General features: G+C 48.0%; 1 protein-coding gene across 1 annotated transcript in view; it reads right to left on the minus strand.

Annotated features, from left to right (window-relative positions):
• Positions 1 to 401: 401 nt before the first annotated feature.
• The window catches only part of B4GALT1 (beta-1,4-galactosyltransferase 1), a 25,932-nt gene continuing 278 nt past the window's right edge, over positions 402 to 26,055 (minus strand). The window contains exons 2-7 of the mRNA XM_057373046.1: positions 25,908 to 26,055; positions 13,326 to 13,561; positions 6,121 to 6,308; positions 4,576 to 4,698; positions 3,067 to 3,171; positions 402 to 2,512 (exon numbers count right to left, since the gene is read on the minus strand). The exon at positions 25,908 to 26,055 is cut by the window's right edge and continues 1 nt beyond it. Of these exons, the coding sequence (XP_057229029.1) occupies positions 2,377 to 2,512; positions 3,067 to 3,171; positions 4,576 to 4,698; positions 6,121 to 6,308; positions 13,326 to 13,561; positions 25,908 to 26,055 (936 nt within the window). The 3' untranslated portion in view covers positions 402 to 2,376. The remainder of the gene's footprint in view (positions 2,513 to 3,066; positions 3,172 to 4,575; positions 4,699 to 6,120; positions 6,309 to 13,325; positions 13,562 to 25,907) is intronic.

Below are 26,055 nucleotides of genomic sequence, written 5' to 3' on the forward strand. Positions count from 1 at the left end.
ATAACAACAGGTAATCCTTTTTCCATTCAATTACAACAAGAAGCCCCTTGGCATAGGCTGGTAGCAAGACTGACACCACTACAGCTGAAGGTCCCAATTCTTCACAAACTTGAGGTGCTCTCTGTGAAGGCATGCCATTTTCAAGCACAGCCTTGATGAATTTTGGTGGTGATCTGCTGCTACCTGTGGGAGTGGGGCCATCCTTCTAAGGCAGCTGGGGAAAAAAAAAATCCTCTCCTGTGTCTCTGTTCCTGGTATAACTACATCAATGCCAAGGTTTTACAAGTAGACCTTTGACCTGATTTCTGTAAAACACATCTTCTTGTACTCCCTTGCATCTTTAAGACCTGGAGCCTGGCCTGCCAAAAGGACTAATGCATTTTATTCTGTTTTTTTAATGCAATTATAAGCACAAGGGATAAGCTCTTAACCACAAGCCTTCTTCCTTGCACTTTGCTCCTGCTCCATGCAAGCCCATCTTTGCACAGCTCCCAGCATGACTGGAGCAGCAAGTCTAGCCAGAAAGAGCTTTGAACTAAAGGAGGCGAAGACTTTTCCAAAGTGAGACTAAAAAGGCATCTAGTAATTAAAGTCTCTAAGCATCCTTTGAGCTACTGCTGTCCTACAAAGAAATGCACTGTACCCTGGTCCCTGCAGGATCCCACCCCTGCAGTGCAAGGGTTCAGCAAACCCCTCAGGTCTCAAAAAATGCAATAAAAAACCAAACTAAACCAAACAATGAAAAAAAAAAAAGGCAGTGCTGAAGATGATCCCCAATACAACAAGTGTCCCTGATTTGAACAGTCTTCAGCACAGGCTAAGGAAGTGCAAATTGCTGTGGTCAGAGCTGGCTGGCAAAATASTCACCAGAAGGAATTCAGTTCTCAGTTCTGGCTAAGAGCTTTTAAATCACTTAAACCAGCTCCCTGGGTGTCAGCACTTGAGGCTTTCATACACAGGGGAGGAAAAGCAGCGTCTGTACAGGTGGTGCCCTGGTGCACTGACAGAAAATAGTACTGCAGAATGTGYGTGCCCCTCAAGCCTGAGACAATCAGAAGGGAGGTTCCAGATAGAGGACACACACTGCAAATAGGCTTTAGGAAAAGAAAAATCATTTGGATGTCGGCCCTGCTGTGAATATCTCAGCACCGCAGGAGATTTAATGGACAAATAACGCAGAGCAAACAAAATACATGGCTTATATATAATGACGCACATAAAAAGCCTACTAGTCTAAAGATAAAGGAGGCTTTGAATCATATCCTATTATGCTGCACCCTCGTTTAATTTGRTATTAAATATACTGCTTATGATATACAAATTACTTTTAAAAGTTATTAAATGTTAAAGCAACAAAAGTAATAAAAGTTTTCAAGTTTTATGCACAACTTTGCAAGAGAAAATTCTGGTTTTAAGAAGCTTCAGACAATGTTTAAATAGCATGGTAACTTCCTACCACTGCTAACAAGTGTTAGGAAGTTTTAAGGCCATAATTTAATTGTGCAATTAAATTAATCTTTATTTCAGGATAAAAATCCATCCAACACCACAAACCTACCCCTCTCTACACTTCCCAACCCCCCTTTAAAACATCCCAAGTGGTGTTGTGCTGAAGCAAATAATCTCTATCATACCCATAAGTAAGGTTATCTGAAGCCAGCGGTTTTTAGAGGTGCCATCTGTGTAGCTCTYACCCTATGTAGGGAGGGAGCTCACCCACAAATTCTGGCAAACTGTCTCAATTCACTCAAAGCCTCCTTTCAGACTAAAAAAGAAAACGACATTCATTGAATCCAGACTTGATTGTTCAACACCTGCTCTGCACACAGAGGAGATGTTTGTTTTGGTCACTATGAGAAAAAAGTTGTATTATGCTGTCTCCATTAAAAAATCTAAACGTAAACTTGTACAATTTTAGCAGCTTTTTATAGTCCTTCATAAAGTAAAACCMGGAATGAATTAAAAAGAATGTTTTCACGCACCTCATTCAAAATACCAAATATCATGGGCAGTAATTGTTGATACACCACAGTCATAATCAGTAAAATTTGAGTCCAGCAATTAACTCAGCATGGGGAGTACTGCAGCAAATAGATCCGATTCAACATTTTCTGGCAAAGTAAATATTTACAACTCTTATGTACAACTTCTGGACTTAAAAAACAATGGAGAGCTAGAAAGTTGTATGAAGTCAAGTTTGGAATTAAAAAAAAATTTAAGAAAGCACTTGTCCAACCAATTTGGAGACACTTTGGCATGCCAAAAGAGGCTTTTTTTTTTGGTTCATTGCAATTGTTACAAAACCAGCAGATGTAATGCATCAGTGAGGCCAGATATCCTGGGCAGTATAGGTAAGTCTCTGTTGTGTCTCTGATGTTAGCTCTTGGGGGAGCCAATATCCACTGTGATCTTTGTGTATAGAGGGTACTTGTCAGTTCTTAACACCTTGTAGGACAGTGTATTTAAACCATCAGAATTCATTGTCTCCCTCGTATGAGCAATTCGGTCAAACCTGCAGGAGAGGAAGAAAAGAGTGGGGGATGGGGTGGAAACAAAGACAGAAAGGAAAAAATGTTTAAACAATCYGAATTTTGCATGCCTCTCAGGCAGCATCTCTGGTGTTTCAAGAATAACCTGAGATTCAGTACCATAAACTSCCAGATTTGGCCAGCCTGAGCAGTGGGCCAAGGCATCCCTATGGGGTCAAATTTTAGCTAGGAAAAAGCAGCTAAGTTCTTAAATAGGTCCTTCTCCAGCTCTGCACTAGAGCAGAGATTTATACCTGAAAGACAAGCTGGAAACAATTGCTAGGAGTCTAATTTTCTGTGTTTAAAAAAATAACAAAAAAAAGAGGAGAGGCCAATGYTGGGGAAAAGGTCTATAATCAGATAATAAAAGGGGAAGGTGGCAGCTTATGGAGCAGGCACAGAGAGCATAGTCACGGAGGCGATGGCTGCAGGCTTTCCACTTTCGACCTTTGTGCATGGCAAAGAGAAAGCCAAGCAGTTGGAGGAGCAAGGGTGGGAGGCACCCTCTAAACCTGCTGTGGGACAGGGTGAGACACACCTTTCGGGGTTGGGTTCGTTCTTCCTGTCCCGGGAATGCCGGATCATTCTGCACTTCCCAATGACCGCATCCGGACGCGATATTCCCATGCCTTTAAACACCAGCCTGTGGAAAGCAAGTACATTAAACACCCTACGGATGTGGGATGCTCTGCCTCACCTTCCACAAATAAGCCTTGGTTTTACCTACTGGGCTTTTTTTTTTTTTTTTGAAGGGGGCTGTTACTAATGCACTTCCAGGCTTGCCAACACAAGGAAGGAAAGCCAGACCTTTTCCACAGACACTTTATCTATCGTGGAAACAGTCCTCCTGCCAACACCAAGCTAATTCACCACACCCTCACATAGCCTCCATCTCCTCCAATCAACACTCAACGCCCACATTAACCCTGCTCCAGGCTGTAGACTCAAATATGAGTGGGATCATGTAGTTTTTAACCTATCTGGATAGGAGCCAGAGGAGCAATTCATTTTTTCTGATGTGAAAGCTACAGTGCTGGAAGAAACCTAAGTGAATAGTGGCAAAGCAGCATAAAGGAGATGTGGAGTCACAGTGGTCCCAGCTGGGACCTACTGGGTGAGGGGCAGCCAATCTTTGTTGGCATTCTCTCTGCAAAGCACTGAAGAGTTATTTCATGGACAGCAGTGATGGAAAAGTACTTGATTTCTTCTTCTTTGCCCTTCCCTTTCCACTTCTATTTTAGTGCCTTCTGCTCCTCAAAATATGAGTGTCCCTAAATGAGAGGATTGCCACCTTGACTCTCAGTGCCCTATCCTGCTGGAAGGCGTCTCTCTCTAGGTTTTTTGACAGGAGTGCAAAACCTCAGGAAGGTACAATTGTTTTTTTGGAAGACCCTTCCTGAAGCCCAGAGGAGCTCAGGAACCCCAGAGAAAACATCACAGTGATTCTGTCACTGAGAAACATGAAGAAGGCTTCCAAATACAAGACCCTCATGATGATTTCTCTCAGTGAATGCTGTGGATATGTGAAGTTGTAAGGTAGCACAAGCCCATGTTGATCCTTTGCCCCGGTCTTCAGACAGCGATGATATCTGCCTGCTCTGTGAGARCACCTTCCTCCTTTCCTGCAGTTCAAGCACATGCAGTTCTTGGGCTGCACTGGGCAAGGTGGGACAAGATCTCATCCACCCTCCTGCTGCGTGTCCTGAGTCCCATTCTTTGAGCCAGTGCTGGCAGACCCAGAAGCACACTGCTYCAGCCCATGCATTGGTGTGGATGCTCATGAGACTACAGGGAGAATGAATAATGGCAGCGAGAAGGGGCAGGGGTAGGACTTTTCCAACCAGACCCATGTATCACTGCATCTTGGGAGCTGTGAAATGGGGCTCCAGTACCCAGCAGGAACAAGCTCTTGCTGAGCCYGTAGATTGCCCACACCACATCTTCATCTCCTGCCTGGAGACACCCCATACCCAGGTGAGAGCAGCAGACCTGTCTTCATCCCCACCCTGGATGCACTCCTGGGTGCCAAGCAGTAAAATTTATTTACCTGTTATAAATGTCATCATCTTCACCTCCCCAGCCCCAGTAATTGTTTGGGAACCCATTGATCTTTGTGAACTGCTCTTTGCTTAAGGCAGACACGCCTCCAAAATACTGATTGTAAGGCAACCTGGAAGCAGAGAAAAAAAGSACATTAGAGGAGGAGAGGTGCCAGCCACGGAGCAGCCTGCCTGCCTGAAAAGGCCTTGCTGCTGCCCTTCACCCAGCCCACAGAGCCAGCACCCTCTGCAAGCCACCTTCCTGCAGCAGGAAGCAGCGTGTGTTGTGGTACCCTGGACTCAGCTGAGGCAGAGGGAACCGGTGGGCTGTCCCAAATACATCTGGGAAGTATTTTGCAATTGGCAGCAGCTGCAGCCTTTTAATAAGCAGTAAGTACACTGTCCACGAAAGTCAGGCTGAGATGCGTATCACCTTACTGAAGGTGACATTAATGCCACAGGAGTGGCAAAAGCTCGGACAGACATCAGATGTGCCACAGAGCTTTCTCCTCCTGCAGCTCTACCACTCACCTCCACACTCCTCAGTGACTCAAAAGGAAGCTTGAAGCCCAAAACTGAGTTGGCAATGTGACCTTTCATACAGAAAGCCAACTAGCTCCCACCTGAAACAGGGGACAATTCACCAGGAGACTGAAATTCAGACCCCGAGCACAAAGGGAGGGTCCACACAGAGATCACCAGGACCTAGTACAGACTTGTCTCAACTGTAACAAGCAGGAGAATCCCTAGGGCCATGCATTTCTGTTTTAAGCTTTACCTTGCTGCAAGAAAGAACTGCAACTGCTGCAGTGCCAGTGGCAGAACTGCTCCAGGCAGGGCATGGCTCTGGAGTGGAGAAATGTAAACACCACCACCACCTCTGCTATAGCTTCAGCACTACTGGCCACCACAGGGTCATGACCAGTTTTCACTTTATRGATGAGCTTTTCAACTCTCCCTTGGGGATTTGGGGTGGGGGAGAAAACAAAAAAACCAGGAAGGAAAAGCAAGACGTGTTTTTTTGYTCACAACAGCTTGCTAAACCCAAATGTATGCTGAAAGAAATTTTGCTTTGTGCTGCTCTCACGTACCAGGGCAGGTCTCTCAGTGGCACAAAACCAAGCAGCCAAAAAAATTCTGTCTTGCTCTTAAAATAGTGTCTGATGCAGTCTTTTTAAAGCTGCACATAATTCTGTGTGAGAGTGTCTCATTTTTCAGACTGGGTGGAAACACTAGATGTCTTCCAGCTTCCAGACTGAAACACAAGAAGGGATATGTAGGCATCTGCAAAATGAAGGGTGCTTAGCTCTCCCTCACCCTACGTTTCACTTTCCAGAAGCTGTGAATTTTAATAAACTGCTCAGCTGCATTGCTCCGCCTTCCTCCCCTGCAGCCACCCGCTCCCTTGCAGGGACGTGCACGTCAAGACAGGCTTTTGGGAGAGACGCTTTCCCATGCTTTCAGTGGTGGGCGGGGATGTGTAACACTGTGCCTGCCCTGCTAGGCTAGCGGCGATATTAGGAAAAAGGATGCCCCTCCAAAAGGCGTCTCACCGAAATCCAAATTTATCCATGGATACAGAGAGGTGCCGTGGCTGGCTGTAACATTTGTAGGTGTTCCTGTCATCCATTGGAATGAGGTCTACATCACTAAACACGAAGCAATCATAGTCATACTCTTTCAGAGCCTCTGCGAATCCAATATTCAGCAGTTTAGCACGGTTAAATTCTTCTTCTCCATCCTAATTTAAAAACAAATAAAACCAGGTAAGTGACTTAAATTTGACAGAGGACAGCYGTCAGCAGTTTCTTACCTGTTGCCAGATGCTGGTGTTGCTGCAGAGGGCTGACATGCCGAGCTCCCTTGCAGSACCCACGGGATGTCTGCCACAGACCTCCCCCAACCCCAAATGCTGCTTGCAGGATGATGACACCTGGGACAGCCRCAACCCATGGGGCAGGAAAAATGGCTAAGGAAAGGCTGGACACAGCTCAGCTCCCATCTCTTGGTGAGAACCCCCAAGAGGGGATGTTTGATACAATATTGAGTGGCCCCTGTGTCCCGCTCCATGCRCAGACATTTGAGGATTGAATTTTCTGATACAAGACAAGCAGGTGGGGCTTCCTGGAGCAGCAGAGAAAAGCAAAAAGCAATGAGCTCCTCTGGAAGAAGGGACTCTTRGTATAGAGAGAAATACTGTCAGTGCTTTAGCTTACAGCCATGACAAAGGACCATGGACCAAAACCTTGSTGTGGCCAAAATTTCAGCACCCTTCCCCTAAGCTCTGCCAGAACAAGGCTGTGGGACTGTGGCACAGCCTCTGCTGAGCAACATCTGTGAGCACGTGCCAGACCTGATTTGCAAAGCACAGGACGGCAGCAGGAGCCAAGGTCTGATGCTCTGCTGCTCACCTCTGACCCTCTGCCAAACCCTGGGAAGCCATGCAGGCACAGGAGCAGGATGCTCCCTAGGCCCTGGGAAGAAGGTTCAGCACATGGCTGTGACACACGATGATTACTGGATGGTAGGCCAGCACAAGCTGCTTCCTGCACACGCTATGGCTTGAGACATGGACGCTGCCACTGCTGCGGTGGCACACCCCCTTCTTTTCCACCTTGCTTTTCCACCACTGTCCATCTGTCCTGGGGGCCTTGATGGGAAAAGAAAAATCAGAAAGGTTCTCACCATGATGGGAAGGACCTGAAAAGAGCTGACACCACAGCAGGGCATATTTATCCCAGGGCAAGCAAAGCAAATGAAGGGACCTGGGGAGAGCAAGGCAGGAAAATCTCCATTTTCCTCCCCAAGCAATGGAGCACCTGAGAAGAACCTGTTCAGCCCTTTCCAGGCAGAAACATTTCAAAAGCACACATGGATTTGAGCACAAGTACAGGCTCGCAAATTACTGAGTACTTTYGAAAAGCAACAAGATCATACTCACAAACCCAAGAATATTGGTGGTTTGAGAGTAAGGATTTTCAATCCAAGACCCCACTCTGGGCCAGCAGCTTCAAACCTTCAAAACCCTCTACAAGGGAACAGAGCAGGTAGAAAGAAAATTATAGGGCATTGCACAAAGAGACTGAAGTATTTTTGCCAGCCTGGAAACCAGGACTGCCAATTCCTTTCTACCTTTAATCCTCCACACTCCCTGAGCAGAGCCAAGCCAAAGGACTTCCCCACTGTGCAAGCTGTCCCTCCACCCTTGACTACCCACACCCACCATGGGATGCAAACCATGGATTGATAAAATACTGCACCCTAGGAGCAGCAGCTTAAAATACCACATCCTCCATAACAGCTTTACCTGGTTAATAAACAATCATTTTAGTAACTGCTTAATCCAGACTGGTTAATGGATCTGCTGCTGAAGAGCAGATTCTTGAAACAGCCCCAAGTATCTTCCAAATGAAGGTTTYTAAAATGCAAATGTCAAAACAAAGTTTTCAAAAGCATTCATCACCTGCCTTGGGCATAATGACTTCACAGGGAGGAGTGAGCTTTCATGGAAGARGATCTGAGCAAACTCTCAGCATCCTCACCCAAAACAAAAGAGTTCACACAATAATAAGGTGGTGGGTGGATGATCACCATCATGCATAAAGCAAGAGCAGTGAAAACGCCAGTACAGCAAAGGAAGGCAAGTGGAACAGAGGCTTGGAGAGAAAGAAGCTGAGGCTGTGAGATTGGAGAGTTTTCTTTGCCCAGCAAAGGTGACTGCCCAGCCCTAGCTGCCCAGCACTCCTCAGATCCCATGGCACCAAATCCAAACCTGTCTCCAAGGCTCCAAGGGGGACTCTTCCTGGTGCTGGTGCAAAGTGCAATGTGCTCACACCTCAAAGCAACTGCTGGGGCCAGTCTAGGAGAGTGGCCTCATTTCACACCCTTTGGCTGCACTTTTCCTAATGAAATTCAAGGCAAAGGGCACTTCACACCGATTTTGTAACCAGCAGAGGCTCAGCTGTAATTAACCAGTGCCTTCGGGTAGCCTCTAACTCTTCCGGGTGACACATGGCGATTAACACTGCTACAAGAAGCTGTGTTTTTAAACCTCTCCACAGAAAACCTCAAAACACAGACAGCTTTGTGCCGAAGTTCATATGGGATCCTTCCTGCCACCTCACCCAGGGGACCMTGGCAGAGATCACACTGGAAACCTGTGCATGGGGAGGAACAGGACACAGGGCAAAACACTTCACTCTCCTCCCAAACAGCCACACAGCTTCACACTCCAGCATCCAAAAGATTTGGAGGAAGGGAATCACAACCAGTACACTAAAACAAAGAATCCTCTCCAAGCCATTTTAACTTTACAGTGAGCACGTAGCTCATGCAGCAAACTTAGTGAGGCTGTTATCAACTGCAACTGCTTTGAGGGCAGAGGGTAGTTTTCTGTCCCAGGAGGTATGTGGGGCTTTTTTCTGTTCTATGGAACAGAAAAAAGACTAAAAAGAGGTTTTGCTTTTTGCAGAAGCTGTTTCTTTACCTAAGGCAATGTGGAAGTACTGGCATGCTTGTGGTATCTGAGATTCAAATCTCTCAAAACTCACAAGCATGCTTCAGGCTGCCATCTTTGACTGATCTCTGACATTTTGAAAAAAAAAAAAAAAAAAAAAAAAGCAAACAACATATCAGAGCTGGGAAAACTTTCTGTGCTGCCATTCTTTCCAGGTCAGCACAGAGTGCAGTATCTATGGGTGACCCTTGAGAAAGCAGATAAAGCAAAACCCCCCATTCCTCACTTCTGCCTGGCAGCTCGTCATCCCATGGATGCTGTTACTTGTCACAAAGAAATGGATTCGTTTGGACTTGCTTGGACAGTGGAGCATTATCCTGAAAAGCGAGGCAGCACACAGAGGACTGCTGGTTTAACAATGCAGTCAAGCCCCAGATGTAGCCTCCATGCTTTCCTAGGCTTTCAGCCAGAAAAGATGTAGTACAAGCACATTTTTGCCATTTTCTTTTTCCTGACAATTTTTTCCTGATGTTCTCTTGTCCTGAAACTTAACCCATGTCTGAKTTCAGTGCTGGCACACAGCACCTGCTTCTGGTTCCTGAATTAACCCTCTGTGTCACTCTCAGAACAAACTGCTGCCTCAGTCCTGTAAGGTCTGACATGGGCTCCTGCTTGCACCTGGAGATGAATGATCAGCCTGAGCAGAGCAACATCCAGGCTTTTTTACCTCCATCCCTTACCTTAGCTGGTTTGCTCAGCCAGACCTACCAAAGGATGATACTTTTTTTTTTTTTTTTTTTTTAGTGCTAGACATTGAAAATTGAGGGGTTTGGAGCCATTATTCACACTAAAGGGGTTGCAAACCGCAAGAAACCACCTGTCCTGACTTTGGTCTGCCTTACATGTTCATTTAGGAGGCAGCTCTGTGATTCCTCCTGCAGACAGCACAGACAACTGTGGCTGCAGGATATCCCTCACCTGGACGCTGCACTCATCAGGTCTCAGGCAGGTAATGGTGAGGACTTTTGTTTCTGGCCAACAAGGAGAGAGCCATCATCTCCAGTGGGAGCTTGCAAGCTAAGTCAGGGATACACCAAGACAGCCCAACCCACACACACCATGTCCATGGGAAAGWCCTTCCTCCAGTGGACTTGACCAGGCAAAAACAGATTTCCAGAGCCATACAGAGATACCAGGAGACACTTTGGTTTTTCTCTGTCAAAGGGTGTTTTGAGGCCTCAACACTGGGCAGTGGGAAAGTGCAGCCATAGCAGACACTTGCCTCCCCCACCACTGCAGGGTTAAGCAGGAGTTGAGCACAATCCCCTCCTTTGCCCACATACCTGATACCCTCTGCAAAGTAACATGAATAAGAACGATGCCCCAACCACTCCACACTCACACGCACACACACCTCTCTGGAAAACTGCTACTGAGACACTGCAATAGCACCAGGGGCCAGTGGAAAATGGTTGAACAACTGCCCAGTTTTCAGGGAATTGGCTAAGCCTCCTCTTTCCCAAASTTTCATCATGAGCATTTGCACAGGCAGTGAGAAAATTTCCACAAAACTTGCACAGCATGGATGGGCCAATGGGCCAACTGCACAGAGCCTGCCCAGCATGTGTCCTCATCTCAGATTTATCCGAAAAGTCCTACAATAACTACTCCATGCACCAGGTTTGGGCTTTTCTAGGGGTGAAGTGTGCAAGGTGAAACATAATACATATTTTCCATTGGCTCCTGTTACACACCAGACATTTCACAAACATCATCCCCCTGACTTCAGCCAAGTCCTACTCAGAGGCATTCAGGCACGCAAGAACAGCACGGTGGAGACACAATGGACTCGTGACAGAAACACATTGCGCTGAAAGGAAGAAGTTTGACATTACCAGTGCAGCAGTAGCAGGGCTCAGCGCTCCTCTTTCTTTCTATGAGATGCAGAGCACAGAAGAGCATGTAGGCAGCGTGTAAGAACCAGATCACACAGTAATTCTCCTTGCTTCAGTGATTGCTTTGATATAGACAGCATTAACAAGTAAAGGTAATATTTCCCCACTAGAAGGAAAAATAAAATAAAAAAAAAAGGAGGGCAGATGCAAAGGGAAGGACAGACAAGAAAAAGAGAAAAGCAATTGTCAAGACAGCAGAGAAATGAGACTCTTTTCGTACTGTATTTCTGCCAGAATTAATACATTTTTCGCATCTCTCTCTATTCAGTGTTCCCACTCACCCTCGGGAGATGCATCCAGCAGGTTTACTACCACTGACCCCTCCACTTCTTCCAGACACAGCTTATTAGAGGCACGGAGAAGGAGAATGTTTATTTTACAGATCAAGTAGTCTTCCTTGCTAACCTATGTGGCCAGGACCTATATACCCCATGTAATGCATTTCATTCTTACTCAAACTGTGCCCAAGGGATGCACCGGAGAAAAAACATTTGCTTCAAAAACTCCTGTGAGAGTTAACTGCAAAACACACAGTCCTAGTGCTGGAGAACAGGACCAGAGAAGAGGAATAGTCAGCAACACAGGGCAATGCAAGCCAGCATGCACCATCACAGCAGCAGCAGGGACTCCATCCAAGCTTCAGACACTGCCTGCCTTTATGGGCAACGGCACTGCTTTCCTCACTCCGGAACACTACCAACAGGGAAACACCACCCCAGCTGCACTGCCAGCTCTTGGCAGCAGAGATGGCTCATCTCCCACAGGCGATGCCCCCAGACCACGGGCAGGCAGTGCTCACAGCTGGCGGGTGAGCTACACCTGCCTGGGAAAGCAGCAGCCCCCACCGCGGGACCACTGCTGGAAGCCACACCACACCCTCGCTTCCGAGCCGCRCTCAGAGCAGGGAGGCACCGTCCTGCCACTGCCACCACCTGCCCCACCTGGCCAGCGGGGTCCCCGGCTCAGCCAACCCTGTGGCACCAGCAATTCGCACAGGCAAATGCTGCACGTGTAAGGAAACACAGCCAAAGGACGCAGGGTGCGGCTGGCCCTGCGCTGCTGCACYGCAGCGGCACCAGCTGCTCCTTGCGTTACACAGGAAGGATTCCTTACAGGGCTCAATTTTACAGCACAGTGTGCCAGTCCGTGTGCTGCAGAAATGCCTTGTGTCCTCAGCAGTGTGACTGCCAGGCCACAGGCACAGTTGGATGCAGACACTGAACCATCTCGGCTGCTACGCTTTGGAACTACTGCTAATTGCCCAGAAATGTCTTTTGTCCCGATCTCTGGCACTCTGGAAAAGAGCTAAGTAAAAGAAATTGTAGAAATTGAAGTATTGGTTTTCTCTCTCGGGATAGGTCTCCCACTACTTTCAAGTCTGGGATGCAATTCACCGCTTGGGTGACCATTTTAAATGTTCCTGGTGTTTGATATGCCCAAACACACCAACTGATCCAAGCAGCAGTTTAAAGAGATCACACTTAAAGAAGTGTGTTATTTCATTTCAATTCTTACTGAGCTGAGAACACGGGATATAAATACATATCCAGGAGAGAACCTGCAGTGGGATTGTCCAGACGGTGGTCTCTGCTGGGGCTTTCAGAACTGCATCTGCCCTTTCACCCTGCAGCCTGTACATTTAAGCCTTTCCAAGCTTGAACAACACTTATTTAAACACCATTATGCTACAAATTAAGACAGCTTGTCTTGAGTGAAACGTGCATTTTTATGCCTTTCTTTTTTATACAGGCAGATTGAAGACCACCAGGTATCAAGAAAAAAACTCAAATCCAAAACCCCAAGAACATCCCCATGACTTGTTTCTTTTCTGTTCTATCCATCTGAGGGCAACCACTTACCTGTCCCAGTGCCACAGCTTTGCTTTCTGCATCCTGACACTTTGTGAACTAACATGAACAGGTGTTCGATAAAGGGACATCCTACACGCTTATGGCACATCCATTACCAAATTAGGCATTATCACCTTAAAAATGCCAGCTTGTCACCTTAAAAATCTCTACATGCCATTCCTACAGCAGTTGGGAAAAAAGGGCATCTGGAAAGAGAGATTAAATTGGATTGTGCTATTAGGAACTTTTTTTCCCTCTTYACCAAGTGATTTCTTTAAGGAGAAACTCTTAAGTGTGTATTGTACCTGAGCAGAAGAGGGGCTCTCAGGTTTTCTATCGAAAGCATTGAAGCAAAATCTTTTCTTTTTCTTTTTTTTTAAGTAAACATCCCTGCCCGCCAGCCTACTGCTGTTCGAAGTAAAGCAACCATTCCTCTATTTTAAGGGGCACAGGCACTGTTGGGACAGTTGTATAAAAGCTTGTCTCTAGCAACTTACCTGGTTGATAACATATACTCCATAATCTAGCTGCTGCCTTTGGAGAACTGGGTGCAGGTAGTAGAGCCAGTACTTCAGGTGCTCCTCTCGATTCCTGAATGGTATGATTATGGCTACTTTCTGAAGTGCTATACAGTCCTTTGGGGCAAAACGACCTCCTGCTTTGACCTCAGGGTTTATTCTTGCCACTTCTTCCAGGTTTATGGGCTGGGAAAACTCCACGCGTAGTGCACCAACTGGAAGAGACGTGTAACACATTAAGCAAATTAAGACACACAATCTATTTCTCTGAGCATACATCCTTTACACACATTTGGGTTTTGGCTGGGTTTGGTTTTAAGTAATAGAGCTTTTGGTCCCAACACAATCCCAGCAGTGCATGGAGGTGTTGAAGCTTGGACCATCCATACCACCATTAAGAGCAAACCAACAAACACTGTGACCTCTTGATATCAGAACCCAATGAAGTCACTGACACTGAGCCCTGCAAATCCTACAATCTGTGAGGCAAACCAAGATCTGTGCCCCCACTGGCACATGCACCACAAAACCAGGCTGAGTGTTGCCCTCTGTGCTCTCACCCACCTCAGTCAGCCCAAGAGTCAAGTATTTCAAAAACAGTCCTGCTTTCCAACAGACAAAATTACCTATGGCTAGCCACATGCAAAGTGAATAAAATGCCCTTCCTGTTTTTATTTTACAGATATTTTCAGTGTTCTGTAGACATGCCCTTTATTTATTAAAAGTTTATATTAGAAATGCTAAAAAAGCTCCATATCCAGATGTGCATTCAGGTTGGCAATTCCTGCAGATGGTTTCAAAAGCAGCAGGTTTTGAAACAGCCAAAACAATCTGTGCCAAAACCAGTGGTTAAAACTGAGAAGCCCACGTGGCACCACAGAGAGAGGTGCCCTCTCTGAACATCCAGGCTGGCTGTTCTATTTGCTTCCAGCTGCTCCAGCACCAATGCAGACTCACCACAACCTAAGGAAGGGCCTCTCCTGCTGCCACGTCCCACTCCCAGCACCAGCCAGTCAATAAACTGCGTTTGGCACACACTCGCCTCCTGCTAAAACCAGCCGGTGTGGCCCCCATCCAAGGCAGAAAGTATCCTCCACAAATACCAGCATGGAGATCACCCCTGGAGGATTTGGCTGCTGTACCCTCCACCTCTCCTCCATTTGTGTGTGTGCCCCAGCGTCCTACAGCTGCTGGCTCGCACTCACTGCAGAGACACCCATGCCCCCCACGAGCAGGCACAGTGTGCACACACCAACGGGGGTACACTGCYCTGGGGGAGCCCCTTCAGAAGGGGCTCAAGGGATTTCTGGAGCTCAAAAAGGCAGTGGCCATCATAATCAACCTTGTGCATTCCGCAACATGTGACAACAAAAAAAAAGCAGAAATAACGTKCATGGCTCATTCCCTGGTTATTTGGAAGAAGTTACTTTAGTTTGGTTGTGCTGCTTCACTAGCCTGTGCTCACTGAGACTGGGAAAGGCAAGGAGGAGACTGGCTAAGCTGGCAGAGGTGCTCTGTGCACCTCCAGACACAGCAGGGAAGYTTTGCTGCATAGTATCTGCATTGTGCCAGGATGCAAAGGGATCTTCTAATCCCTTTGCATTGGTTAGATGGGCAAGTTTCCCTCTCACACAAGGAGAAGGCAGTGATTTCTCAGGCTCCAGGGGCACTGAGATCAGTCTGCCCATGCTCTTAGCACTCCAGCAATTCCCAGCTGCACCACTGACATGTCTGCCCGGTTCTGCACCCTCCTGGCTCTGCAGCACAAGCTGGGCCCTGTGGATGCCTTCCCTGCAGCTGCAGGGCCAGAGAAAAAGCCTCTCTACTCTCAAGTCTGAATGTGGCTTGCCAGGAGAGCTGAGAGAGTGCACTGCACCAGGAGGAAGAGGCAAAAATTGGAGGAACTGGGGCAGGAAGGAACATGCAGTGGAATGACCGGGACTGGGGTTCAGTGGTGACAGGATCAGGAGCCAGACACAGCCACACTTGTGCATGTGGCACCTGTATCTTATTAACGAGGCCAGAGGTGGCAGGAGGGGTAAACAGTGAATTGTTTCCTCTCAGTTTGGGGACTGCTTCCACACCATGGTGGTGAGCACTTTCCCAAAACAGCCTTTGGCCCCAGCCCACTTCCATACCTGATTCCCCCACCTATCCCTGTGCTCATCAGTGTCACCTCCTTGAGGAGACTGGCACTCAGAGTTAGGATGATGCTACACTTCTGTGATTTTAAAACAGCAGACGGCGTTGCACCGGGCATGGTTCACCTGACCCGTCACAGCCAGCAAAAGGGGATTATGTTGGGCATCTGTGTCCAGGGACTTTATTTTCCTGTCTTGCTCGCACCTGGTTGCCAGCAGCAGGAGCAACCCATGGGATGCTGAAGGAAGCAGTGGGGCAGAAGCAACACATTCCCTCGTGGAGCCTTGCCAGCCTGGTCCATTCCCAGGCACTGGGCTGCTGCTGTCCCACCAAGCAAGCCCCTTCCTGCTGGGACAGGCTGTGCTCTGTGTTCCCAGTTACTGGACTCTTCTCCCAGTTGCTGCTCCCAAGAAACAACTGCGAGCTTTATCAGACTGGAGAATGCTTTCTGGTTTAACAAACAAAGGTTCTTTTAATGTCTCAGACTCATTCAGTGTAAGGAGGGAGGAAACAAAAGTCTGCCATTTAGGTGAATTTACAGAGGAAGTCTCCCACTGGCAACCTATGAGCTCCAACTGGGCAAGGGCAGCCACAGGCGTTTGGAACTGCAAACAGGGGATTTTGCAGGCAGGCATCCAACAGTCCCCCAAGGCAAAACGTGGACCACTCATCCTTGTTTGCCTTATGGAGACTGGAGCATTGGCAAGGAAAAGATGGGAGAAGAAAAAAATATTTAAAAAAAAATCAGAAGACAGAGATTTAACAGTTTCATAGTCTTGAAGGGCGCTGGTGAGAAATAATCTCTACTGCTCAAACCTCCTGCTTAATAAATCAGTTTTAAGGGCACTACACCTTCTCACAAATACAGCCCTAAGGGATGCAGCCAACATGTAGGTCAGTGAGAAGTCCCCAGGCTCCAGTGCCATCCATGTGCAGCAAGGCAGCCGCTTCTGAGACAGGCTGGACACAAATCACCCAGTTAGTACATTCACCAAATACAAAACCAGGAAAAAAGCTGAATAGGCTGTTTTGAAACACAGAATGACTAAAACAAACTAGACTTCGTAAAGCCGTGTGGCTGACACAAAGCAGCAACACACCACCCACTGCAAACTGACACTTTCAGTTCACTTTCCAAGCAAGACAAGGCTAAAGCCAAATCCACAAAAGATCTCCAACTGGTAAACTGAATCATGGTTCCACTTACTAATTTTAAATAATTTTCACTGAAATTTGACTACCTGGATAGCAAGCAGTCCTAGGGCTGTTGTCTACCAAGGGTGCTGACTCAGGATGTGATCTGCAATGCCAAGAGAGTGTGCAAAGTCTGCTGTGAGTGCTGTCCCGTCTGTCAAAACTGTGTCCCTATCTATGTTTACTAGGTAAACTTTCCAGCTCGATTCACTCCATCTGAATCTTTTCTGCTTGTGTTGAAGCTGACTGTCTGACACAGCAGTCAGTGTATATGTATCTCTTCTAAAAACAGACAGGCATGACAGCGCCGTGCCGACTTGCAGCTCTGGTCACCCCACACAGCCTGGCATCTGTAGCCTGTTGGGTTCAGCATTATAAAGTTGCAACAGAGCAGCTTCACGAGCTTCCACTGTGTATTTTCAGCAAAAGAAAACCTTGAAAATACAAATAAGCAACTGCAGGAAGCTTGCAAAAGAACACAAAAGCACAGCATCATATCAAAACAATCCAGTGTTTGTAAAAGGAGGTTTTAGCTGGCAGTGGCAGGGTGAAAGAGATGCACACACCAAAAAAAGTCAGCCCACTGCTGCYCCTCACCTCTGACACTCAGAAGCATTTCTGCTCACATGGAAGGTGCACAGGAAAAGCCAGGGACTGTCACGCTGCTCACAAACAGGAAGCAGCTTCTCACATGAGGCAAAAAGTGAGGTTTGCAAAAAGCCAGAGGCAGTACAGTGCTGGAGCTCCAGGAGACTGTCCCAGGGCAACGCTGATTTTGCCATCCCCACCTCCCAGTGGCCATATCCGCCACAGCACCTAAACCTCCTGCCATCTGTGGCTGCCACAACACATCCTGCCTTGCACACTCATCCTGCTGACCCTCACAGAAGAAGCCCAGAATACACTCAGCCTGATGTTATAATAAATCTAGAGACTGCTCCARTATCCCAAAACTACGGGGGGTGATTTAGGGAGGCTCTAGGGAACATTTTCCCAATACAAGATGTGTTAGGAAAACTTGGGCAGCAATGCCTTGAGGGGCCAGAATTATACTCACGCATCTCTGCGGGGGCTGCAAACAGGACGACACCACACTTCGTCCAAGAAGGTGGGAGCAGGTGACACAACGTGGGGCTGCTGACACAAAGGGCAGCCTGAGGAGCTCAGGCAGGACAGACTGGGAACCCTTTACTTCAGGAGGGCAGTGTGGCCCCAGCAGAATAGGAGGGAGGGAAACTGGGTTCATGGACAGGCTTGAAGAGTGATCCAGCAGTCTGAATCACCCTCCTGAGACCTTCACTGGGAAAACAAGCAAAATCCACCTGAGTGCTTTAAGCCAGTCATCAATTTCAGACATTTAATTCAGTGAAAATGAAAGCAAAAGCATGTAGTAGGGGTTGGAAAAAGGCTCTCCCCGAAGAAAGCCAAAAAGAACATTTCCATTGCCCTGGCCGAGAGCTGCTCTCCATCCACTGAGCCATGTGCACACMCGCACGGCCACACTCAGACAATCCTCATACGAAAGAAAAGCTGGAAAAGAGAAGCAGAACTCGCAACAGGGAAAAAAACAAACAACCTCTCTCTGCAGGGGCCCAACAGAAAAGGGAAGGAAGCGCCTGTCAGCCATACCAAGCCCGCCTTGGCTGGGAAAAACAGTACCAGCTCCACCCCAGAAAATGTGAGAGCAAGCTCCCCCTGCGAGGCTGTGAAGCAGAGCTGGACCCCAATCCAACACGGCAGCTCGAGGGTGGACAGACAGCTGCATCCCACAACTCAGCGAAGAAGTAATTTCCTCTTATGGTCATTAAAATAATTTCTTATCAGCCCAACTTCAGAGCTGTGCCAGCACCTTTTCAGACGGCACCCACCAGACRGCTCAGGCCCATGGTGGGGAGACGGAACAGCCCCCAAGTCCCTTGGGTCTCCCAGGCAGATCCCTGTCTGGGCATGCAACCCACTAGCCAAAATGGCCAACTGGCAGGCAGCTGCTGCCCCACTCCCCCATGATAGTTTAAAGAAAAAACTCCTGGGTTCTTTCTAGAAATGTCCCAGTGGTGAAAAARTGTTCTTAAAATGACTGGGACACATTTTATTTGGCTGAGCTACACTTGTGAAGTCGCACAGACCCACGGATGTTAGCTATGCCCATGCAAGGGAAGCCTGCTACATGGGCTCATGTCCTGTCCTGGGCTAGCTCACACAGCGTCTGGCATCTGCAACTGCAGACCCCAAAGGGAAACAGACTGAAAAAAACGACAATGTATCACATGTGCTGGCAACATCAGGTCTGCCTGATTAACTCGGCAACTACAGCCAGAGAATAAAATTTCTTAACCCAATCCCCAGCGCTGCCTGTTCCAAMATAAGGTCTCACAGTAGCACGTAGCATCTTTATAACAAAATAAGAAAAGAGGGAGACAGTCCTGTCGATGGAGGGTATTTCTGGGAGAGAAGTGAAGTCTTCCTAGACGGCTCAAATCCAGTGCATGCTCACTGAGGCAGCTTTGAACTGTCTCCCTTTGAGGCGGGCAATCTGCATGTGATTAGCTATTCCCGCCACCGCAAAATTAAATTCCAGGCTCTCTAACAGCAAACAACAAACAAACAAGGATCAGAATGGCATGGATCAGAAAAAGGCTGAGCTGCCATCAGCCAGAAACCCCCCACTATGCATCCCACGGGATGGGATGCGTGGACAGTTCTCCCGGGCTGAGTGGCATCCCAGGCACAAGTGTCTGACAGTGGCAGCCCCAGATCACAAGGCAATCCCCCCTGCCCTTCTCCTTTGCCCCACCCTGCCGGCGGCATGTGCACCTGGATTTCAGGTGCCCCGGGGTGGGGACACGCTCCTCAGAGAGGTGGGGGAGCGCCAGGTGCCAGGAGAGGCAGAGGTGTGTCTGTCTGKCTGAAACTCTGCCAGGGCTTGTGCACCCCAAAAGCAGAAAAGCATGGGATGCTGACGGCGTCGGGAGTGCAGGAGGCGAGGAGAGCACCAGGGCACTGCAYGCCTGAAGAAATGGCTGCTGCTTCATGTGCTGCCCTGGAGCACATGGCTTTGTGGAAACCCATTCCGTAAGGCCTTTATGGGGCCATTTCCAGATTCAGCAAGACAGGTTTGCAGGCAACTGGTCTCTTTGTGCTCAAAGCAAGTCCAGTGACACCACAGTCTGGGGAGGTGACAAAAACAACCCTCTTTCAGACTAACATCTGCAGAGGCRTGGGGACTGCCCTGAGTTCCCTGCAGCTCAGCTGCAGCTGGAAGATTGCTGGAAAGGCTGTTTGCCATGCGCCTGGCCATGTCCACTGCTCAGTGAAGTCAGCACCGGCAGTGTAAATCAAACCTACACCTGGCTCACTAGGCACCCGTCCTTGCAGGCAGGGGCTCTAGGCACTGATTTGCACAAAAGTATCCCAGTAGGGACAGGCCAAGCAGCAAGACCTTCTCCACCCCATAGAAACAGGGGCAAGCTGGACATTGACACTGSTCTGTGTCCCTGAACACCCCAAATCTCTGGCCCCATCACTGCAGTCTTGCTGTGAACTGGCTGATGCTGTCCCCAAAACCAAAGCCCCTTCTGCCCTGCAGCGAGGGTGTGCAGAGGGAGCGGAGCAGTGGCTGTAGGACACTGGCTAGAGAGTAGAGTGCTCTGCTGAGGAAAGGAGGTGAGCAGAGGAGCCCAGCAGCCTAGCACTGACTGCTCKCCTGCAAGGCCATCAGACCTAGAACACCCCTAACACCCTCCCCTTTGGGGTGGGGATGGCCCTCAAGGCAGGGACAGCATTCCCTATCTGCCGAATGAAGCYGAACTAAGGTACTTCACACACCAGAGGAGGAAAGTTAAAGCATTTAACTGAATTCTGTGTCCAAGCACAGTTTTGGAAGCTGCAAGTTATCTGTCTCTTTCCAAACACAAACTTGGCCCACTTTCCAAGGAAACTAGCTATTGCTTCAGATCAATGCTGGCAGAGAAACAAGCACATTATAAAACACTACATGCATGAGACAGAAAACTTTCCTTTTCTCCTCCGTCTGTTGTGCTGTGTCACTGAAACAGCTGCTCTCCAGCACTGCACGGTACCTTTCCAAGTTACTTTGCAAGGCTAATTAACACTCCTTGACCTCCACTTTGACCAGATAAGAGGATGCTAGGGATATTCTCCTCACAGAGGCTGCTTCCTGCTCTCCAAGAAAGCCTGTGTTTCAGAGATACGCTGTGCTCCCATCCACACAGATAACTGTGGAGCTGTCGGTGGTGTTGCCAGGATCACACATCTACTCCCTGCCAAACATCTTAAACRTATTCTTCGGAAAAGTTTAACAGTTTCTCAAACCCTCTTTTGAAGCCAAGAAAGCTTAAATTTGAGCAAACTGATTCATGTGCTAGCTCTCCCCTCCCCCAGTCCTCTCCATGCTCTTGTCTGAATTTCTGTTTTACTTTYAGAAAGAAGGCAGCAGAGGGACCCAGCACAATTTCAGTCTGTGAGCAAAGCAGTGCCTCCAGCATCTAAGCAGGCAGGAAGGAGCAGAGACKKRTATAWAAAARRKKWWAAAAAAAAGGCAGGTCCAGATGAGAGGAAAGGGAGATGCTACATGTAAAGCAGATGTTTTCTCCACTGATGGCTATTTCAAGTGACCCCACAGATTCAGAGGCCTCCAATTTCTGGGGTAGAAACCCCCCATAGCAAGATGAGAGTCCAAGACTGCGGGGGCAGACCCCAGGCATGCCAAACCTACCAAATCCCTCCAGCACTGTCACCACTAGAAGTCTTCTTAAAAATATTGCACTTAGAATCCCTCAGGTTTTTACCCTCTTGCCCAAATGTTTCCCTGCTRGGATTCTGCCAGTGCTAAAACATCTTCTACCTCTGCCCACACAATGTCCACATATGCAGGGGCCTCMAACTACATTATTTATTAATTCAATCTCAGGCTGCACACAACCTCTAAACACCTCTGTAACACAGACACCAAGCAACAGCACCAATTTTACAGGCTACCTCAAAGCATCAGAAAACCTTTATCACTTACCTTCAGCATGAACAGTGCTTGCACTGACTACACAGACATCAGAAGCAGCACACTGAAGAAAAAGCCTGTACCATAGGTCCTCCCCTCCCCCAGTGACACCTACAAGCAGGCTAAAGGAGCTTTCTTTCTCTCAATCCTTGTTTTTTAAACATGCCTTGGTAACATGGAATTGGGAAGCACCAGTTTATATCCAGAGCTCTGACATCTCAGGCAAACAGTTGTTTTTCTTGTGTGCCTAAGATCCTTGAGCAGAAGGACTTTGGGGATGCTGGCTGACAAGAAAAGAAACTGGACATGACCTGGCCATGGCACTGCCAGCGCAGAGAGCCAAACGTGTCCTGGGCTGCATCCAAAGCAGCGTGGGCAGCAGGGGAGGGAGGGGATTGTGCCCCTCTGCTCTGCTCTGCTGAGACCCCACCTGGAACACTGCACCCAGCTCTGGGGGCCAGCACAGGAAGGACACGGATCTATTGGAGAGAGTCCAGAGGAGGAACACTGAGATGATTAGAGGGATGGAGCACTTTCCTTATAAAAACAGGCTGAGAGACTTGGGATTTTTCATCTTGGAGAGGACAGGGCTGTAGGGAGAAAAGATAGCTGTAGACAGACTTTTGACAAGATAGCAATAGAACAAGGGGCATTGGAATTAAAGCAGAGAAGGTTTAGATTAAATGTTAGGAAAAAGTTCTTAACRGTGAGAGTGGTCAGATACCAGAACAGGTCGCCCAGGGAAATTCTGGACGTCTTGTTCCTGAAAGTGTTTGTTCAAGACAAGTTGAATGGGGCTCTGAACAACATGGTTTAGGCAAAGGTGTCCATGCCCGTGCCAGGAAGCTAGGATTACATTATCTTTATGGTCCCTTATAACCCAAATCATTCTATGATATCACAGAAAAAAAAAGCAATTTTTAAACCTTAATGAAAATGATTACATCTCTAATTAGTTTGTYCTTTGGACAATTCACTGGTTCATACATTAACCTACATTTTTGTTTTGTCAATATCCGTTAATTATTAGCATTCAGGGTTATCAGTTTTCTAAACTTATATCTGGGCATGAAAAGCTATAAAGACAGACACCTGACTGCCATATTTAGTGCACTTGGGTATACTTCCCCAGAAGACGCTCACAGCAAAAAAGGCAAGATCACGTCTTTTACATCTGCCATCCCAGCCACACCTGATGTTTAAATGGGGATCAAAAATGGCTAAGGAGACAGCTGTACTCTAAAATAACCTCCAGAGACACATGCACTCAGCTGGGCTTGAAAATTACATTCCTGAAATATAGATAAGCCTGTCCATGAAATTCTGCTTTGCAGACTTCTGGCTGCTTTAAGATGAGCTCTTTTGGAAAGGGATCTTACAACCAAAGAATCTGACCCCTTGTACACCCCCTCCTTAAACCAGGAGGCATGTAATAACCCCACCWCTAAAACACAAAACCGCATGGCAATAGAAGAAATGCATTTGACTGCTTTGAAAGCATTTAGGCCAACACACATACTACTTATACAAAGCAATTTTTTATTAAAAAAAACCCAAAAAACTATCAAAACCAACACCACGATACTGTTCTGCAGCTCCTAAAGAATGTAACAATTCCAGGAATGGACACCTGCAGGAAATACCTGGATCTACTTGGTTTTGGGCTCCTCAGAGAAGCCAGAATCTTGGAATTCTTGAAATTTTACTTCAGCAAGCAGGCTCTGCTTCTTGATACCCCATTTAAGATACTCATCGGAATGCAGCTCTAAACTGGAGCATAAATCCTAAATGCTTATATTACCTTGTATCAGAGAATTTCACAGCTGTTAGGGACTTTCAACTCAAAGCTSAATTATAGTATTACCCCAGCACCGATTTATTCCTTTAAATTACAAATAATGGCAAGTGAACCATAAAAGCACATTTTAAATTTGGCAGCTTCTTGCAGGAGATTAAACCTCATTCAGCTAATGAATAGCTGCAGAGCCAGACCAGCAGTTTACCAGCAGGGATGGTAAACTACTCTCTAAAAACTGCTAGGCAGAAACTGTGGGCCTCTGAAACGAGTACCTGGCTATTTTACTATTCAAAAAGCCTGAGCAGCTCAGTCACACATATCCTGTGTGAGTCATCACATGCTTCCCAACAACGATGGGGGAGGGGCAGGCAGGAAATAAATTTAAAAAATAGAAATATGTATGTTTCAACAAATTTCGGTTTATGCTGAGGAAATGGAGCTACTGAAGCTACCTATTCCCATCAGAGCACCTTCCCCRTGACTTTGGGAATACAGGAATCACCGGATGGTTCCTGCTTTATATGTTCATATTGATTAGTGAGTTTTATGCTCAAAAAGAGGGATTTCTGAGTTCTGGGTGGGAGATTTTTGCGTCAGAAATGCCCACAAATTGCACACTGCTCCATTCTTCACAGTGGCCTTAGAGACACCTGAGATGTGGACCAGGGCAGGCTCAGCTCTGAGCAACATGCRAGGCATGACAAGGTTGCTTTACAAATGCTGTTTGCGACCAAAATCTGAAAGGAACAGGGAAAAAAAGAACAAACAGTTTCTCACCTACATGCTGGCTATAAATCTTTACACTGTGACGGTGCCAGGCTGCATGTGACTGCACCACCCCACAAGTACAGAAGGTAACACAGCTAGAAAATATTTCCCTACTGTACTGTAAAGAGATACTTTTTACACGGCCCTGTAGCTCTTTTGGCCATCCGTAACCACTTCCAGCAGCATCATATGGCCTTTGGCAGATGCAGCAAACTGCACTTAGGATGTTACAACGATGATTTAAAATATCTTAAATGATCCTTTAGCAACTAACTCCAACAACACTTTGAATCTTTGGGTCACTAGGAGCATTTCTCTAAACTCCAGGCATTTCCAAGGCACATGACTCAGTCCTGASAGGATCAGACTAAGTGGAGACCATTCAAAGCAAAGCCATATTCATAAAGGGCTCCCACATCCACTCTCTGAGAACAGGCTTTCACAGCCACTTTCAACTTAAAATGATCTGGGGGAAAAAAGTGAAAGATGCGAATCAAAAACAACACAAAACACRGAACAGTTTCTTTTAGTGACCTCAAAACCGCCTTCTTAAAATAACAAACCAGACATTTGTAATTCAGATGCATCGATCCATAAACAGCTGACCAGCAAGGACTGAGAGAAACGATGAATTTTCGTGTCGGTTTCRTAAACTGAAAACCACAGGTAGCTTCTCTGAAGTCTCTTCCCCTGTTGTTATCTCTGGTGATAGAGGGGCTCATGCTAAAATGGCCCACTTGGTGGATGAGGCTCAGGCTCAAGAGCACCAGGTGTGGCCAGGTTACAAGAAGCAGCAGTTACACGCAGCAAGTTGGGTGAGAGGGCCTTCCAAGAAACAAAAAAACCTGAATTGCCCTGGTCCTCAACTCTGCCTTGTGACAAAGCCGGCAGACCAAAACAGGTCCAGGTCATCAMACAGCGAAAATGAGACCACCAGCAGGCTGCGTGCCTGCCAAGATCCTGCCAGCATGCCAGCACCCAAGCAGTCCTGGAAAAGGCCTATGGGGAGCACAGCTCCAGTGCAGATAAAACACACGCCAGGCTGCCACGTATCACGGTACTGCATCACAGGACCAAATACGTGGAAAGCGCCTCTGGGATGCATTACAACTGTATTCATGACCCTGCCTCACAGCCCATTTTAAACCCGTGCCGCTCATTCAGCAGGTCCGCGGACACAAAAAGGCTGCGAAAAGCCTGCACAGCGCAATCAGCCTTCCTGAGCCTTCCTGTGGCATTGCGCAAGAGCAGCATTTTGGGTAGAGTTCCCAGAGGAAATTACCCAACCTCGACGATAACCAGAAACAAACCTAGTTGGGCGAGGTGGGAGCGCTCGCCGAGAGCCACGGGGCTCCGCTCACCGCCGCCGTGCCCGCGGCAGCATCCCATCCGCGCCGCGCTGCCCCCGCGCACCGGCTCCCCSGGGATTCTCCCACAATCCCCCTCCGCCGGCGGCACACGCGTGAGCAGCCCGCCGCTGTCACACCGCTCCGTGGGGACAGGCACCCACGGGCGGACCGGGACCCGGCGGCGCCCACCCGTGCCTCCTCCCCGCGGGCTGGGCGGCGTGCGGCACTCCCGGGCGGGGAAGCGGCGGGGCCCCCTGCCCGCCTCCCCGAAAGCCCGCCGGGACGGCACTCACCGAGCAGCGGCGAGGGCTCGGGGCAGGGGCCCGGCGGCGGCGGCGGCTCTGCGGAGCCCGCGGATCCGGTTCCTGGAGCCGCCCGGGCGGGCGGGACGCGGGGCGGGAGCGCCGCCTGCTCGGGGCGCCCCGGGAACCCCCCGGGCTC

Source organism: Malurus melanocephalus, unplaced genomic scaffold, assembly GCF_030028575.1.
Source record: "Malurus melanocephalus ecotype Western Australia unplaced genomic scaffold, MMel_1.1 scaffold_184, whole genome shotgun sequence".
Taxonomy (NCBI): Eukaryota; Metazoa; Chordata; class Aves; order Passeriformes; family Maluridae; genus Malurus; species Malurus melanocephalus.